At 54.3% G+C, this 16225-nt stretch overlaps 1 protein-coding gene across 7 annotated transcripts in view; it reads left to right on the top strand.

The window, feature by feature from the left end:
• The window catches only part of ARHGAP22 (Rho GTPase activating protein 22), a 179339-nt gene extending 165296 nt beyond the window's left edge, over positions 1-14043 (top strand). For all 7 annotated transcript variants that reach the window (XM_061405622.1, XM_061405621.1, XM_061405623.1 and 4 more), the window contains 5 exons: positions 1302-1434; positions 2344-2417; positions 3028-3149; positions 6261-7164; positions 13500-14043. In XM_061405622.1, coding sequence (XP_061261606.1) covers positions 1302-1434; positions 2344-2417; positions 3028-3149; positions 6261-7164; positions 13500-13728 — 1462 coding nt within the window. In that variant the 3' untranslated portion in view covers positions 13729-14043. The remainder of the gene's footprint in view (positions 1-1301; positions 1435-2343; positions 2418-3027; positions 3150-6260; positions 7165-13499) is intronic.
• Positions 14044-16225: the final 2182 nt, after the last annotated feature.

The raw sequence follows: 16225 nt of genomic DNA, 5'->3' as shown, positions 1-16225 counted from the left end.
TTCCTGGGGTTCCTGCTCATGCAGTGGCTGGCAGTGAACTCATGGGGTCCCCAGGTGGAAGGTGGCTCGGGCTCAAGGCTGGGTACCCATTGGGGACATAGGCTTCCAGGAAATGGGGGTGTCAGCAGAGGAGTGGCTGGGAGAAGGCAGAGAAGGGTGAGGGCGGCCGCGTGCTTGGCTGGAGAGGGGAGGTGGGGGCAGGGATGAGGGCTGCTCAGTTAGCCAGACCAAGAGCCATCAAGAGCCACCAGTCCTGAGGCAGGGAGGGGCTCTGGGGATGCAAATTCGAGGTGCATGTGGCCCTATGGAACCCCAGAATTCCAAATGCCAGCGTGGAAGGGACCCCAGGGCTCATCTCAGTGATGAGATGGACAGCAGGCCAGGAGGCGCCTTAATGGCACAGCCACTTTTGGCCTGAGGCCCATCTTTCCTGAACACCTCCCATGAGGGACATGCAGATCCAGAAAAGCAGACGAAACACCTGGGGCCCACCCAGCCTGGAAGGCAAGCTTGGAGGAGGTACCAGGACTGCAGCCCAGGACCTGAGCCCAGAATCCAAACAGGCCCAGGGCCACCATCCTCTACAGGGCCCACTGCAGCCTGGGCAGCTCCGAGCTGCAAGCAAAGACTGATGCCTGGGAATGGACATATGGGGCTCCGGGGCACTGGAGATGGGGCATCTGTAGTGTGAATAGGAGCCCAGAAGCTGGGGAGAGGTGCTGACCTCTGACTTGCCTAGCTAGGTGCCCAAGGACAGCTGCCCTTTTCCAAGGGGCTTGACAGCCCTGCTTGGTGGGCATGTTTGACACAGTCCTCCTGCTTCCACTAGAGGGTGATCCTGGGCAGAGGAGCAGGCTCAGACTTGGGCCAAAGGACAGCTGTGCCCCTGGCTCCTGTGCCCTTGGCTCCACGACCCCAGAGTACCCTGGGGCAGGCACCAGGCCAGTGGAAGGTGGCCCTTCACACCCGTCTATTCCTTGGCCGGTCGTCAGTGTGTGTGTGCATGCATACACATACACGGATGTGGGAGCAGAGACCGCCCCTGAGGGGGTGGGCGAGGTGCTGGCCACCCCGCAGTCCTCTGGTGCCCAGCCTCACGGGTCCTGAGGGGGTGGGCGAGGTGCTGGCCACCCCGCAGTCCTCTGGTGCCCAGCCTCACGGGTCCTGAGGGGGTGGGCGAGGTGCTGGCCACCCCGCGGTCCTCTGGGGCCCAGCCTCACGGGTCCTGAGGGGGTGGGCGAGGTGCTGGCCACCCCGCGGTCCTCCGGGGCCCAGCCTCACGGGTGTCCCTCCGTCTGCAGCACAACAGACGTGCACACGGTGGCCTCACTGCTGAAGCTCTACCTGCGGGAGCTCCCCGAGCCTGTGGTCCCCTTCGCCAGGTACGAGGACTTCCTTAACTGCGCCCAGCTGCTCACCAAGGACGAGGGGGAGGTTAGTGGCTCATGGGGACCCATGCTGGGGGAGTGGGCCTGCTAGGTGGTGGCGGGGGGAGGTCGTGGATACAGGACTTTTCGTGACTTTCCATGGTACATAGATCCTGTAGCCTGCTTTGTTGGGGGCGGGGGCCAGGCCTAGAAGCTCCTAATCTGGGAAGGGCTAGCATATTTCCCCACTAGGAGGGAGGGTACTCTGGGGTGGGATGCCTGGGGCATCCCCTCCGTGTGTGCAGCCCTCCATCTCTTGGAGGGACAGGTACCTCCTGAAGCAGGCTGTGTTCCAGGCATGCTCTTGAGTACAGTGTCCTCCTGAAGCAGGCTGTGTTCCAGCCATGCTCTTGAGTACAGCGTGCCCGGGCTGGACCACCACTCAGTGGGCACTCCTGCTCCATCACCTCCTCCCACATCTAACTCGGGCTACCCAGGCCGGCCTTGGGATTCAGAAACAACCAGACTTTTCATCTATTTCTATCCTGCCTCCTCCCAAAAGAATTTGAGACTGCCCCCAGGACAGAGCCCCCCGCCTGCAGCCCTGGTTGGCTCCAGCTGGGGAAGAACTGTTTGCCCTCCCTGTGGCTGTGTGGGAGATGAGGGGTCTTTATCTAGCAAATATTTGTGCCTCGATAAGTGAGCTGAGCGCTGGCCCTGACATTCCTCTGTGGCTCTGCAGAGGCACATCCCTCACAACAGCATCTCGAAAGTAAATCTCTTCCCCCAGAGGTCACCAGCCATGGGGATGAAACTGGTGGTGCCCTCTGGTCACTGGCGGCCAGGCCCCTGGGCTGTGGCTGGAGGTCTGGACTCAGATTCCCACCCCTCCTCTTCCCGCCTCCCTCCAGCAAGAGAAGGCCTGGGGCCTCCCTGCTGATCTTTGAAATGCTGTTTTTTCTCTCTCAATCCCAAGGGGACTCTGGAGTTGGCTAAGCAAGTGAGCAGCCTTCCCCTGGTCAATTACAACCTGCTCAGATATATCTGCAAGTAAGTGACTCGGGGTGGGGCTTCCCTCTCCTGCGGTCTGGCTCCGTATGCCTTTCACAGGGGTCGGGGGGCCCCCCACACATCTGTCAAGCCAGTGGGGGATATAAAAGAAGTCTCTGCACTTACAGAGCTTATTATAGTCCTGGTCGGAGCAGTCAGTGTTATACAGTCCTGAGTACACCATTCCTGAAGGAAAGCGGGATGGCCTTTGTTCCTTCTGCTTCACCTGGGTGCCTCTCACCATCCCTCCCCGTGGGTCTGCTTCCTGACAGTGACCTAGGCTCAGGGTGCCAGGAGAGGACAGGTAGGGTGAGCCTTCACCCAGCCCGGCATCTGGGGGTCTGAGCCTTTCTAGGCAGCTGCGCCCACTGCAGGTGGGGAGTTCTGTCCTTCCACACCAACAACAGGCCCTGGTTCCAGTGGCCTTTACTTCTGATGGCCCTCCGGATCTCAGGGAAGCTCTGCTTTCTTCTGAGCCTGGCAGGGGCAGCTGACTGTGCCCGGTAGCTGTGGAAAGAGGGGCACAGCTGAGCACGGGGGCCAGGCAGCTCCCAGCAGATCTGGAGTCAGGATTTGCTTCTCTGCCAACTGTCTCTTCCTTACTTTGTAGGTTTCTGGATGAAGTTCAGTCCCACTCAGATGTCAACAAGATGAGCGTCCAGAACCTGGCAACTGTTTTTGGGCCTAATATACTTCGGCCGCAGAGAGAAGACCCAGTGACCATTATGGAAGGTAACGGTGGGGGGTGTATGTGGTGGTGCTGGTTGCTCTGGGCTCACGTCGGTCCTGGGCAAGTCCTCAGAACCCTCACAGCAGGCCAGCAGGAGGGGTGGCCCCAGCCCTGGGCACTTGGAAGCAGCCTCTCTGGACCTCCTCACTGCCTTCTGCAGCCCCTCTTCCCCCATGGGGTCAGCTCTAAAAGGAAAAGGAACTTTGCCCTGTGGATGGGGTCATAAGGTGCAGTTAGAATGATGGGAGCGGCTGAGGGGGTGGAGGTGGGGTGGAAAAGGTCAGTGCCCTTGCCCTTAAATATACACAAATGAGGGAGGAGGGAGGAGGGTTCAGGATGGGGAACACATGTATACCTATGGCGGATTCATTTTGATATATGGCAAAACCAATACAATATTGTAAAGTTAAAAAATAAAATAAAACAAAATTACACACAAATGTTTTTGAAAATTACTGAAGTAATTTTCTATTAAATAATTGTCACAGGCTTCTTCTGGATGTTAGAGCTCAGCAAACCCTAGGGATATTATGTTCTGTAATGAACAGTCATACTAAAAAGATTTTAAATAATAGAGCAACAGCAGCCGCTTTGCACACGTCAGGGCCTCTGCCGAGTGCTTTACTTCTACCACCGCGTTTCAGTCCTCACAAGAAGCCCCCGGTTACTGCCCCCACGTGACAGATGAGGAGACAGGCCGCAAGAGGTGCGGGGACTCTGTTAGTCTGACTTTTCAGAGGGCACACAGGTGCAGGCTGGCCTGGAAAGGAGCGCACTGCTTGGAGGCCCCATAGGAAGACCATCCTCTCTAGTGTGAGAGTCTGGCTGCTCACAGGAAACCCGCAGCCGGTCAAGCCAAGGAGCGGAGAGGCTGGCAGAACGCACGCAGAACCTGCCTGACGCCAGCTGGAGCCTGCTGCCCTGGCACGAGGCAGGCTGAGGGCAGAGTGGCCATTCCTGTGGAACATGAACTAGGGGAGGTGCGGGGGTGAGGGGTGGGCTGCAGAGCTTTCCCTGTCCCAACACTCCCTTGGCCTGACTGGCAGTCTCCCCAGAGCTCCCATCTGCCTGGCTGCACAGGTGCCTGAGGGCAAATGCTCACCCTGCTGAACTGCCAGGTTCTTGCTTCACCTACTAAAGATTGTTAACTTACTGTTCCCCATGACTCTCATTACTTCTAGTGGGAGTAGAAGCACTTGCCCTTCCTCATCACACAGAAGCCTCCCCCTGTCTCTGGTCTTTGGTGGAGGATAACAGGAGGGTAGATGCCTTGGTCCCTCTGCAAAGCCTGCCTTTGTCACGGACCCCTCTCTCCACCCACAGCCTCAGGAACTGAGTCCCCCATATGGTACAGGCTGTGTCTCAGGGGCTGTGGCCTGGGGAAGAGGAAGCATGTGCTTGTGGGGGGGGTTGTTCATGTTAGGGGGGTGGCTATGTGCATTTGTGTGTGATTGTGTATGGGGTTGTGTATGTGTGACTCTTTGTATGGGGCTGTGTATGTGTGTGACTGTGTATGGGGTTGTATGTGTGTGTGACTCTGTGAATGAGATTGTATATGTGTGTGACTCTGTGTATGGGGTTGTGTGTGTGTGATTCTGTGTATGGGATTGTGGATATGTGACTCCGTGTATGGGGCTGTGTGTGTGTTTGACTCTGTGTATGGGGTTGTATATGTGTGTGACTCTGTGTATGGGGTTGTGTATGTGTGACTGTGTATGAGGTTGTGTGTGAGTGACTCTGTATGGGGTTGTGTGTATGACTGTATGGGTATATATGTGATTATGTGTCTGGGATTTTATATGTGTGTCTATGGGGTTGTGTATGTGTGTGACTCTGTGTATGGGGTCGTGTATGTGTGTGACTGTGTATGGGTTGTGTATGTGTGTGACTATGGGGTTGTGTATGTGTGACTGTATGGGTATATGTGTGACTGTGTGTCTGGGGTTTTATATGTGTGTGTATAGGATTGTGTTTGAGGTTGTGTGTGTGTGTGACTCTGTGTATGGGGTTGTGTATGTGTGTGACTATGTATGGGGTCGTGTACCTGTGTGACTTTGTGTATGAGGTTGTGTGTGAGTGACTCTGTAGGGGGTTGTGTATATGTGTGACTGTGTATGGGGTTGTGTATATGTGTGACTGTGTATGGGGTTGTGTATGTGTGTGACTGTGTATGGGGTTGTGTGTGTGACTCTGTGTCTGGGGTTTTATATGTATGTGTATGGGTTTGTGTGGAGAAGGAATGGGATCCCACTCTAGTACTCTTGCCTGGAAAACCCCATGGATGGAGGAGCCTGGTGGGCTGCAGTCCATGGGGTCACGAAGAGTCTGACATGACTGAGCGACTTCACTTTCACTTTTCACCTTCATGCACTGGAGAAGGAAATGGCAACCCACTCCAGTGTTCTTGCCTGGAGAATCCCAGGGACGGGGGAGCCTGGTGGGCTGCCGTCTCTGGGGTCGCACAGAGTCGGACACGACTGAAGCGACGCAGCAGCAGCAGCGTGGGGTTGTGTCTGGGGTTCTACATGTGTGTGTATGGGGCTGTGTATGAGGTTGTATGTGTGTGTGAGTCTGTATGAGGTTGTGTATGTGTACGAAGCTGGGTCTGTGTGCCCACATGCACCCATAAGACATCTCAATTCTGTGTCCCAGAGCCCTGTGCCCCCAGAGTGGACAGGCAGGCATGGCCACTGTGGGCAGCAGATGGGGCAGCCAGGAGGGCCCTGGCACCTAGGTCCTGGTCTCCAGCCCCAGCCTGCCCTCGGCTCAGCCCACAGCCTCAACCAGCACTGTGTCTGCTCCCCACTCTGCCAGCTGGTTGGAATGGGCGTGAAGGCTGAGTGCCTTTCTGTGCTCCAGACCCCACATGGAGGAGGGGATGTTGGGTATGGTCCTTCTGTCCCTGTCTGAATTTGGAAAGTGTGGTGGCCATCCTTACCTTCGGAGCGGAAGATGGCGAGCTCTTGTTGAGTCCACACTTAAGGAGTAGCCTGGTTTGAGGCTACTGGCAGAGCTGGGCGCCCTGGGTCCGAGCTGCAGCCTGCTGACTGGTCTGGAGAAACTGGACTGGAGGCATTCCCAGTCAGCCTTTTCTTATTCCTTCTTCTTGGCAGGCACTTCTCTGGTCCAGCACCTGATGACCATCCTGATCCGCAAACACAGCCAGCTCTTCACTTCGAGGACCACGGAGGGGCCAGCCTCCCCACGCGGGGGCCCACCGTGCACCGTGGGGTGGGGCTCCGAGGAGGTCACCAGGGACGACCAGGCAGAGCCCGGCAGCCCCAGCGCCCCCTGCCTGCCCTCACACAGGACCTCTTCTCTGGATGGGGCTGCCGTGGCGGCACTTTCTAGAACCTCTCCCACGGGCCTGGGGAGCCGATGCAGCCCTGCTGCCACCAGCCCTGGGAAGAAGGTGCAGACTCTGCCCAACTGGAGGTCTTCCTTCCGGCAGTCAGGGTCCCGGTCGGGGAGTCCGAAGGTGGGCACCTCATCCCTGGAGGTCCCCATCATCTCCTCCGGAGGGAACTGGCTCATGAATGGACTGTCCTCCCTGCGAGGCCACCGCCGGGCCTCATCAGGAGACCGGCTCAAGGACTCGGGCTCCGAGCAGAGACTCTCCACCTACGACAATGTGCCCCCGCAGAGCTGCTTTCCCAGCACACCCAGTGTGGCCAGCCTGCCCTGGTCTGGGGCCTCCTCCTGTGAGGCCTCGGCTCAGGGCTCGGTCAGCAGCTGCACAGCATGCCGGGCCAGCGACTCCTCCACCTGCAGCTCCCTGCACATCGAGGGGGCCCTCGAGCCCTCCCCTGTCCTCAGCAGCAGTGAAGAGCGCAGATCCCTGGATCTGGACCATGGCCTGGATGGAGTGGGCGCCTGCATCAGCAGCAGCGAGCCCAGTGACCCAGGAAGCCCTGCTCAGGACCACGCCCGCCGAACCGAGGTTCTCCAGGGCCTGGTCACAGAGCTCAGAGCAGAGCTGTGCCGGCAGAGGACTGAGTATGAGACGAATGTGAAAAGGTAAAAAGCCTGTTGGGCGAGTGCAAGACTGGTACTCCCAGGCTGGGCAGAGACCTTGCAGCCAGCAGCTCACTGGACACTGGTCCTGGGCAATCAGCCTCTGGCTTGGAAAGATAGCTCCTGGAGGCAGGGCCCAGAGCAGCCAGCCCCCAGGAAGCTGCCTTTCTGGGAGAAGGTTCCCTAGGACAGGGCCGGGAATGGAGGGATGGGGGTCCTCTGTCTGGGAAAGCTTGGGAACTGAGGGCCTAGCATGCAGCCAGGACTCCGTGAGGCCAGCTGAATAAAGGAGCGAGTCAGAATCTCAGTCTGAGCTGCTCAGAGTACTTTGATAGAGAGGTTCGGAGTGGAGGTCCCTATGTGGCCCTCAGGGAGGAGGCAGGCCCCCTAGTATGTCCTACAGTTCAGGAACTGGGAATGGGGCAGGGCCTCTGTGCACTGCAGGCCCCAGGCCAGCCTGGCTAACTGACCGACCATGGTTGGGCCTAATGTAGAGTGAGGACATCTGGATGGAAATCCAATTTCCTCTGAAGAGGGAGCTGACCTTGCTGAGCCAAGCCCTCCCTTCTACTGGGTCACAGAAGACGCCCCATGCCACCCTTTAAGGCGTGCAGGCTTGCTCACTGATGGGCCCTGGTTCTGTTCTCTCAGCCCCTGCGTGCTGAGGGCTTTTTCCCTCGTTATAGTCACCAGCAGAGCCTGTGGGTCTTCCCAGGTGGCATTAATGGTGAAGAATCTGCCTGCCAATGCAGGAGACAGACATAAGAGCCTCGGGTTTGATCCCTGGCTCCAGAAGATCCCCTGGAGCAGGGAATGGCAACCCACTCCAGTATTCTTGCCTGGAGAAGCCAATGGACAGGGGAGCCTGGTGGGCTACAGTCCAGAAGGTTGCAGAGTCAGACACGACTGAAGCGGCTTGTCACACACACAGAGCCTACGCTAGATAGTGAGCATCAGCATCTCAGACCCTTTAGCTCCTTTCGCCCCAGGCCTTGCATCAGCTGACTGACCTATGAACCCATGTCCCACCCACTAGCAGAAGGCTTCAGTGGGCTCTGAGTGCTTCCTTTTTCCATCAAAGTGGAGGCTTCTGTTTCTGAGCATGGGATTCCCACGGGGAGCTGGAATGGCAGCATCTGACCCTCTTGTCCTGCTGGCAGCTGTCTCCTGGGTACCTGGGGAGCGTCAGGTGTGTGCCGGCTCTGTGTTCCTGGTGGGAAGATGGCAGCAAAGGGGCTATGAGGGCAGTGCCCACTGCCATGGGGGAGATCAGAGGTAGGTGGGGTCACCGTAGGTGATATCTGAGCCAGGACTTGGCTCCATAGGAGCCAAGACCAATAGGATTGAGGTGAACAAGGATGAGAAAGGACACCACATGAGTAACACCCAGGGTGTAAAATTGTGGAGGAAACCCCCAGGGTAAGCACGGGGTGGGACACAGCAGGCAGAGAGAGCAGCAGGGGCTCCTGCAGATTCACTGGATGGCGAGGGCTGCCGAAGCTGAGCTTACAGAGCACACCGGGTGTGTTACTGGCGGATGCTGTCCGAGGGCAGCCTCAGAGGGGGTCAGAATCAACCTGTCACCTCCTTGGCTGTTTGTGGAGGTGACTCAAGCTTTCACCTTCTCAGGGGCTGGGGTTCTCAGGGGAAATGCAGTCTTGTTGTCTGGTGGGCTCTGGGTTCAATCCTTGACCCACTGTGTGTTCACTGAGTGTCCAGGCAGGCTCTGAAAGCGTGAGGTAGTGGGGGTGGGGTAGGGGGCCAGGCCTTTTACCAGGAGTGATGCCTTGATTTTATTCGCAGGGAGATGTGAAGCTGCTGGCAGGCCTAGAGGACTGCCATCACTGATGAGGTGCGCTGGCTGCTGTGTGCAGGAGCGCTTGACAAGGCAGACAAAGCCCAGTTAGGCAGCCACGGAGATCCAGGCAAAGCCCAGCTAGGGGCCACGGAGATCCAGGCAAAGCCCAGTTAGGAGGCCACGGAGATCCAGGCAAAGCCCAGTGAGGGGCCACGGAGATCCAGGCAAAGCCCAGTGAGGGGCCACGGAGATCCAGGCAAAGCCCAGTGAGGGGCCACGGAGATCCAGGCAAAGCCCAGTGAGGGGCCACGGAGATCCAGGCCAGGCCTGTGGGCGGCACGGACTCCAGAGGCAGCAGTCGAGGTGGGCAAGTGGCCAGATTCAGAACATGTGGGATGAGAAAAATAGCTGACTTGAGGGACACCATTTTTGTTTTGGAAGAAGGTGGTCTCGAGTGAAGAGACTGGGGCTGTAGGAGGGTGACTTGGGAAAGGAGGGCAGGAACTCGCAGGAGCCGGAGCTGTGGGTCTGTTAGGCTGTAGATGCTTATGAAGTTTCTGAGTGGACTTGAGGGAGACGAAGATTGAGGGGTGTCACTCAACCTGCCACTCACTCCTGTGGTGCTTGGAGCCTGAGGCTGGATACAGTCCCTTTAGGAGTGGCGTGGAAGGAAGAGGGTGGCCCAGGGCGTTCTCCAGAGCACTAGGGGGGATCTGTGCAGGAGGAGCCCCGAGGGGAGGAGAAGCAATGGAGAGGCTCGTGGGGGACCTGCTGCCCCCACTTTGGGGGTGGCCTTCTGACACTGTCCCCCCCGAGATGGGAGGTTAGGGTAAAGGGAGGCTTTTTCCCTTCTCTGTGTTTTTTTTTTTTATTGAAGTATAGCTGATTTATTTACAGCATTGTTAATTTCTACAAAGTGATGCAGTTTTAATATACATATTATTATACATTATTACATACATATTAATATACATATTATTATACATAATATATTCTTTTCCATTATGGTTTATCCCAGGATACTAAATATAGTTCCCTGTACTATAAAAAGGACCTTGTTGTTTATCCATCCATACACACACACACACACACACACACACACACATATATATATAGTTTGCATCTGCTAACCCTGAACTCTGAATCCCTCCCTCCCCCACCCCCTCACCTTCCCCCCTCCCCCTCACCCCCCTCCCCACCCCCTCACCCTTCCCCCACCCCCTCACCTCCCTCCCCACCCCTCACCTCGCCCTTGGTAACTACAAGTCTGTCGTCTATATCTGTGAGTATTTCACAGATAAGTTCATCACCCTTGGTAACTACAAGTCTGTCGTCTGTATCTGTGAGCATTTCAGATAAGTTCATTTGCGTCATATTTGAGATTCAACACATGGTATCTCTCTCTCTCTCTGGCCTCCTACACTTAGTATGATAGCCTCTCAATGCATCCATGTTGCTGCGAATGGCACTGCTTTTTTTATGACTGAGTAGTACTACACTGTGTGTGTATACACACACACACACACCACCTTCTTTATGCGTTCATCTGTTGATGGACATTCGGGTTATTTCCATGTCTCGGCTATTGTAAAAAGTGCCGCTATGAACACAGGGGTGCACGTGTGCTTTCAAATTACGAGTTTTGTTTGGGTATATGCCCAGGAGTGGGACGGCTGGATCATATGGCAACTCTATTTTTTTGTATACTTTTTTTTTTTTTTTTTAATTTTGACCATGCCACATGGCTTATGAGATCTTAGTTCCCTGACCAGGGATTGAACCCAGGCCCTTGGTGGTGAAAGCGCAGAATCCTAACTACTGGTGCGTGTGCCTGTGTGTGCGCATATGCGGGCATATGCATGCACGCACACACACATTGGTCGTGTCCAACTCTTTGCGACCCCATGGACTGTAATCTGCCAGGCTCCTCTGTCCACAGAACTTTTCAGGCAAGAATACTAGAGTGGGTTGCCATTTCGTACTCCAGGGGGATCTTCCCAACCCAGGGATCGAGCCTGTGTCTCCTGCGTCTTCTGAATTCATTCTTTACCCTGTGCCACCTGCGAAGCCCCCTAACCACTGGACAGCCAGGGAATTCCTATTTTTAGTTTTTTGAGGAACCTCCATACTGTTTTCCTTAGCGGCTATACCAACTTACATTCCCACCAATAGTGTAAGAGGGTTCCCTTTTCTCCACATCCTCTTCAACCATTTATTATCTGTAGACTGTTTAACGGTGGCCATTCTGACTAATGTGAGGTGATACTTCACTGTAGTTTTGATTTGCATTTCACTAAGGATTAGTGATATCAGCATCTTTTCACGTGCCTATTGGCCATCTGTTACCTCATCTTTGGGCTTCCCTGATAGCTCAATTGGTAAAGAATCTGCCTTCAATGCAGGAGACCCTGGTTCGATTCCTGGGTCAGGAAGATCTGCTGGAGAAGGGAAAGGCTACCCACTCCAATATTCTGGCCTGGAGAATTCCATGGACTGTAGTCTGTGGGGTCACAAAGAGTTGGAGATGACTGAGTGACTTTCACTTTCTGCCTCATCTTTGGATAATGTCTGTTTAGGTCTTCTGCCCATTTTTCAATTTCACATCATTTGCAAATATTGTCTCCCAGTCCTCAGTCTCTTTTCATTTATGGTTTCCTTTGCTGTAAGTTTGATTAGCTTCCATTTGTTTATTTTTGCTTTTATTTCTGTTGCCTTGGGAGACTGATCCAAGAAAACATAGGCACAGTGTCAGAGAATGTTTTGCCTGTGTTCTCTTCTAGGAGTTTTATGGTGTCATGTCTTATTATTTAGGTCTTTTAGCCATTTTGAGTTTATTTTTCTGTATCGTGTAAAGGTATGTTCTAACTTCGTTGATTTGCACACAGCTTCCAACTTTCCCCAAACCACATGCTGAAGAGACTGTCTTTTCCCCATTGCATATCTTGCCTCCTTTTTCAAAGATCAGTTGACCATAGGTGTGTGGGTTTATTTCTGGGCTCTCTATTCTGTTCCACTGATCCATATATCTGTTTTTGTGCCAATACCATGCTATTTTGATTACTGTAGCTTTGTAGTATTGTCTCGAGTCTGGGAGTGTTATGGTTCCTGCTTTGTTCTTTTTCCTTAGGATTGCTTTCGCAATTCTGATCTTTTACAGTTCCCTATAAATTTTATTTGTTCTGTGAAAAATGTCATGGGTACTTTGATAGGGATTGCATTAGACCTGTAGATTGAGTAGCATGGCTATTTTAACAATATTCTTCCAGTCCCAGAGACGGGATCATGTTTCCATTCAACTTCCGTTATTAATGTTTTGTAGTTCTCAGCACGTAAGTCTTTCACTGCCTTGGTGAGGTTTATTCCTAAGTTTTTTGTCTGTTTCTTGTTCTTTTGATGCAGTTTTAAAGGGGATTGTTTCATTGTCAGTGTAAAGAAATGCAACCAATTTCCTTCCGGCAATCTTCCATTGCTACCGTGCTGAGTTCGTTCATCAGTCCTACTGGTTTCCTGTGGTCATGTGGGTTTTCTGCATGCAGTGTGTGTCCTCTGCATCTATGACGGTTTCACCTCTTCCCTACCAATCTGAATACCTTTATTTATGCCTCTTGGCTGACTCAGGGTCTGGGACTTCCAATACTATACTGAGTAACAGTAATGAGTGGGCCTCCCCGTCTTGTTCCGGATTTTAGCGCTTCTGCATGCTCTGTCTTCAGCAGTTACCGGTGAGGGCCCAGGCCTCGCGGGGGTGGGAGGAGGGGCGTTGGCTCCGCACGTCATGTGCCAGGTGACCTGCCGTGGGCCTCCTTAGCTCGTCGTAGCTGCAGTGCATGTTTTCAGGGCTCAGTGCAGTTTGTGTCCTGCCCAGCTTATGTCTTGTAGTCAGGTCGGTTCCCAGAGCCAGGCACAGCCTGTCCCTGAGGCCTCAGAGGAGTGCGTCATTGGTTGAAAAGATGAAAGGCCTGTGGTGCACTCCATGGTAGCAAAAAGGAGCAGTGTCTGACATGCTGGGGAGGATCAAGAGCAGCTTACCAGAGGGTGAGACATTTGGGCTGGGGTATGAAGGCCGAGAGCGAGTGGAAGATGAAGTGGCAACCTGAGTGGGGTTTCCTGTGAGTCACTGTGTCTGGATGGAGCTCGGTGGGTCTTGCAGAGGAGCAAACAAGGGGACAGTTTCCTGCTTCCCTCTCGCTGTAGGGCTCAGTCCTGTTCTCTGCCAGCAGGCAGTCCAACCCTCACTATGCCAGGTAGCCAGGCGGGAGGGTAAGTGGTCTTCTACTTGAGTGAGAACTCAGGGAGGGCCCCTGACCTTGAGTGCAGAAGGCCAAGAGGAGGATCTCTGAGGGGTGAAGCCCCAGATCTTGTGAGGATATGTGGTCTGTGAAGCCTCACCTGGCACCGGGTCTGAATTCGCAGCAACCTTCCCCTTGGGTATCAGGTCTGAACAGCTACTTTACCCCATCAAGTGTCTGCCGACAATGGAGCTCGCTTGCAAACCTCAGCCCAAGTCTAAAATGGTGTCTTTCTTCTTTCATTTTTTAAGACTCGAAGAAGGTAGTGCCGACCTGAGGAAACGAATGTCACGGCTAGAAGAAGAACTAGACCAAGAAAAGAAAAAGTACACAATGCTGGAAATAAAGCTGAGGAACTCGGAGCGGGCACGGGAAGATGCAGAAAAGAGGAACCAGCTGCTACAGAGAGAGATGGAGGAGTTTTTTTCAACCCTGGGAAGCTTGACTGTTGGGGCAAAAGGTGCCAGAGCGCTGAAGTAAAGGAATCGGCAGAGTTCGTTTCTGCTGCGTGCTTGCCCTCCCGGCCCTCCACAGCCTCGAGAGGAGCCAGAGCCTTTGCAGCTGGACCTGGGCCTCAGTGGTGCCAGCAGATCCGGCACAGGCTGGAGAGAGCAGTCCTGACACCCCGTCAGGAGCCCGAGCCCCACCCGGGATCTGGAGGCTGCTCCGACCGTGCAAGGTGTGGCAGACATCAGAGCGGCAGTCCCATGACCGCCAGAATAGACGGCACCTGGGATCTGAGTGGCCCACCAGGACCTTTCTGCATTCTTTATTAAATGTGCTCTCAAAGCATGATGCCTGGGTGCCTGACTCCTTTATGGTCATGCAGAGGGAGGGTACTCAGTGACCTCTTCCACTTCTCACAGGGTTGGAAGTCCTCTAGGTGTCCCAAGGGTGGGATGGCATGGAGGAGCCTTGAGAAGTGGGTGACAGAGCTCTCAGAGCACCCAGTGTTACCATGGTCACTGAAGCTGACTCAGGCACATCTGTGTGCTCCCGGCTCAATCTCCTGCGCTCAAGGCAGGATGGTTTTCCTCACTGCTTGCTCCCCCTCCCGCCGCCTGAGCCTCTGCAGCTGGTGTCTGTCCGGAATCTCTCTCCGGCCTTCCACTGTAACCTGCTGTCCTTTGCGTGGCCCTGGCTCTGCTGCAGAGCCAGAGCCCGTGAGTCAGAGCTCAGCAGGGGTGCTGCACTCCCTGCTTCTGCTCCCCTGGGTATGTGCAGGGTGAAGGCACGGCTCTGTAATGGAGAGGTGAGCCCAAGTGACGGCCACACCTCAGCTGTGCCCAGCCCCCTTTGCAGATTCCCCTTGAGCTGATGCCAATCCCTCTCCCTTCCCTGCCTGCTTACCTCCAGTTCATCCTCAAGGCTCCATGGGGGCAGTTCCTTCAAGCCTTTCCCTGGCTGCCACCGAACCCAGCCCAGGCGTGGGCCAGAGTTCCTCAGGACGGACCTTCAGTGGCAGCAAGGCAGCCGCCTCTGAGCAGAGGGGACTGGCGTCTGGAGAGCAGGCAGTGCCAGTGCCATTCCCTTCATCTGCTCCTGCTCACGGCACCCTTCCCTATCACTTTTCACTATCCTCAGCAGCCAACTGCAATGGTTTTGCGGGGAGTGGGGTCACCAAAGTGCCCCCATTTCTGACTACCATCTCTGGAGAAATCACTCAGGCCAGCTACCCATCTACCTGGAGTCAGGTGTAAACTATGACAGCAATGCTCCAAATGCAGGGTGCTGGTGCTCCCAGAAGTGCTGGCTCTCCATCGTTAAGGTGCAAGCCCACAGGCCCAGGCTGACTAGTAACTCCAGCGTAGTGAGGAGGCTGATGACTGGCCCTCAGCCAGGTCACTGGTGGCCTCGCCAGCCAAGAGGAGAGGTGCCTGCCAAGGGCCCCCAGCAGCAGCAGCGGCCAGGATTCTCTTGGGGAGCTCTGAGGGGTGGGGTCAGTGGACAGCAGTACCTGCACCCGCTCCCAGGCCCATCGCTATCCTAGAGGTGTGGGTGACCAGCGTCCCCCGGGGTAAAGCACTGCCCTCCTCCTCCGGTTCAAGGAGAAAGAAAGTAGTATGAAGTGACTGACTGCTCGCAACAACTCTAGCATAGGATTAACCACATGCTCCCTATTCAGTGGGGAAACTGAGGCCAGGAAGGGAGAGCTGAGAACGCCAGTGTATTTTACGGTCCTCAGTTCTGCTAACTTTGACCTAGAGTAGAAATGCTGCCAGGCTATGAAAGGAGCAGAAATGACCAAATGGGGTCCACGTGCTGACAGGGACGCTGTCTGTCTGCTCAGCCGTTAGTCGTGGCAAAGGCTCAGCTTTTGGTCAAGTGCTTGCCCCAAACCAGCTTGTGAGCCGCACTGCCACCTGCTGGCTTGAGACCTGCAAATTCAATTTTTCTCTGAAAATTAGGCAGTACTCAGTAGATATTCCATCCTCCAATTTCCATTTACTTAGCACTTTCCATTTTGTTTATAAAACAGACTGACCCCTGCCTGCAAATCACACTGAGACTAAGGGGCTCTGGCCCACCCATCCACCACGCTCTCCCTAGTTTCACAGAACCCGTTCCCGAACCTGGGGATTCCAGTTATTCCTATTATTGTAATGACATCATTTAATATTAAATACACTGATGCAACTAGAGATTATCACACTAAGTGAAGTCAGAAAGACAAAGACAAGTACCATATGATACCACTTAGTGACACCCACTTGGTGGGATCTAACATGACAAATGAACCTCTCATCTATGAAACACAGAATCACAGAACAGACTGGTAGTTGAGGAGGGAGGGGATTGGGGGAGCAATGCAGCAAGAGGTTGCATTAGCAGATGTGAGCTTTTACATATAACACAGATAAACAACAATGTTCCAGTGTGTAACACAGAGAACTATATTCAATATCCTATGAGAAGCCATAATGAAAAAGAATACAGAACCACTCTGCTGTACAGCAGCAATTAACACAACACTGTA

Source organism: Bos javanicus, chromosome 28 (genome assembly GCF_032452875.1).
Source record: "Bos javanicus breed banteng chromosome 28, ARS-OSU_banteng_1.0, whole genome shotgun sequence".
NCBI classification, from domain to species: Eukaryota; Metazoa; Chordata; class Mammalia; order Artiodactyla; family Bovidae; genus Bos; species Bos javanicus.
The sequence above is the reverse complement of the archived record's forward strand: the minus strand, read 5'-3'. Positions and strand labels throughout refer to the sequence as shown.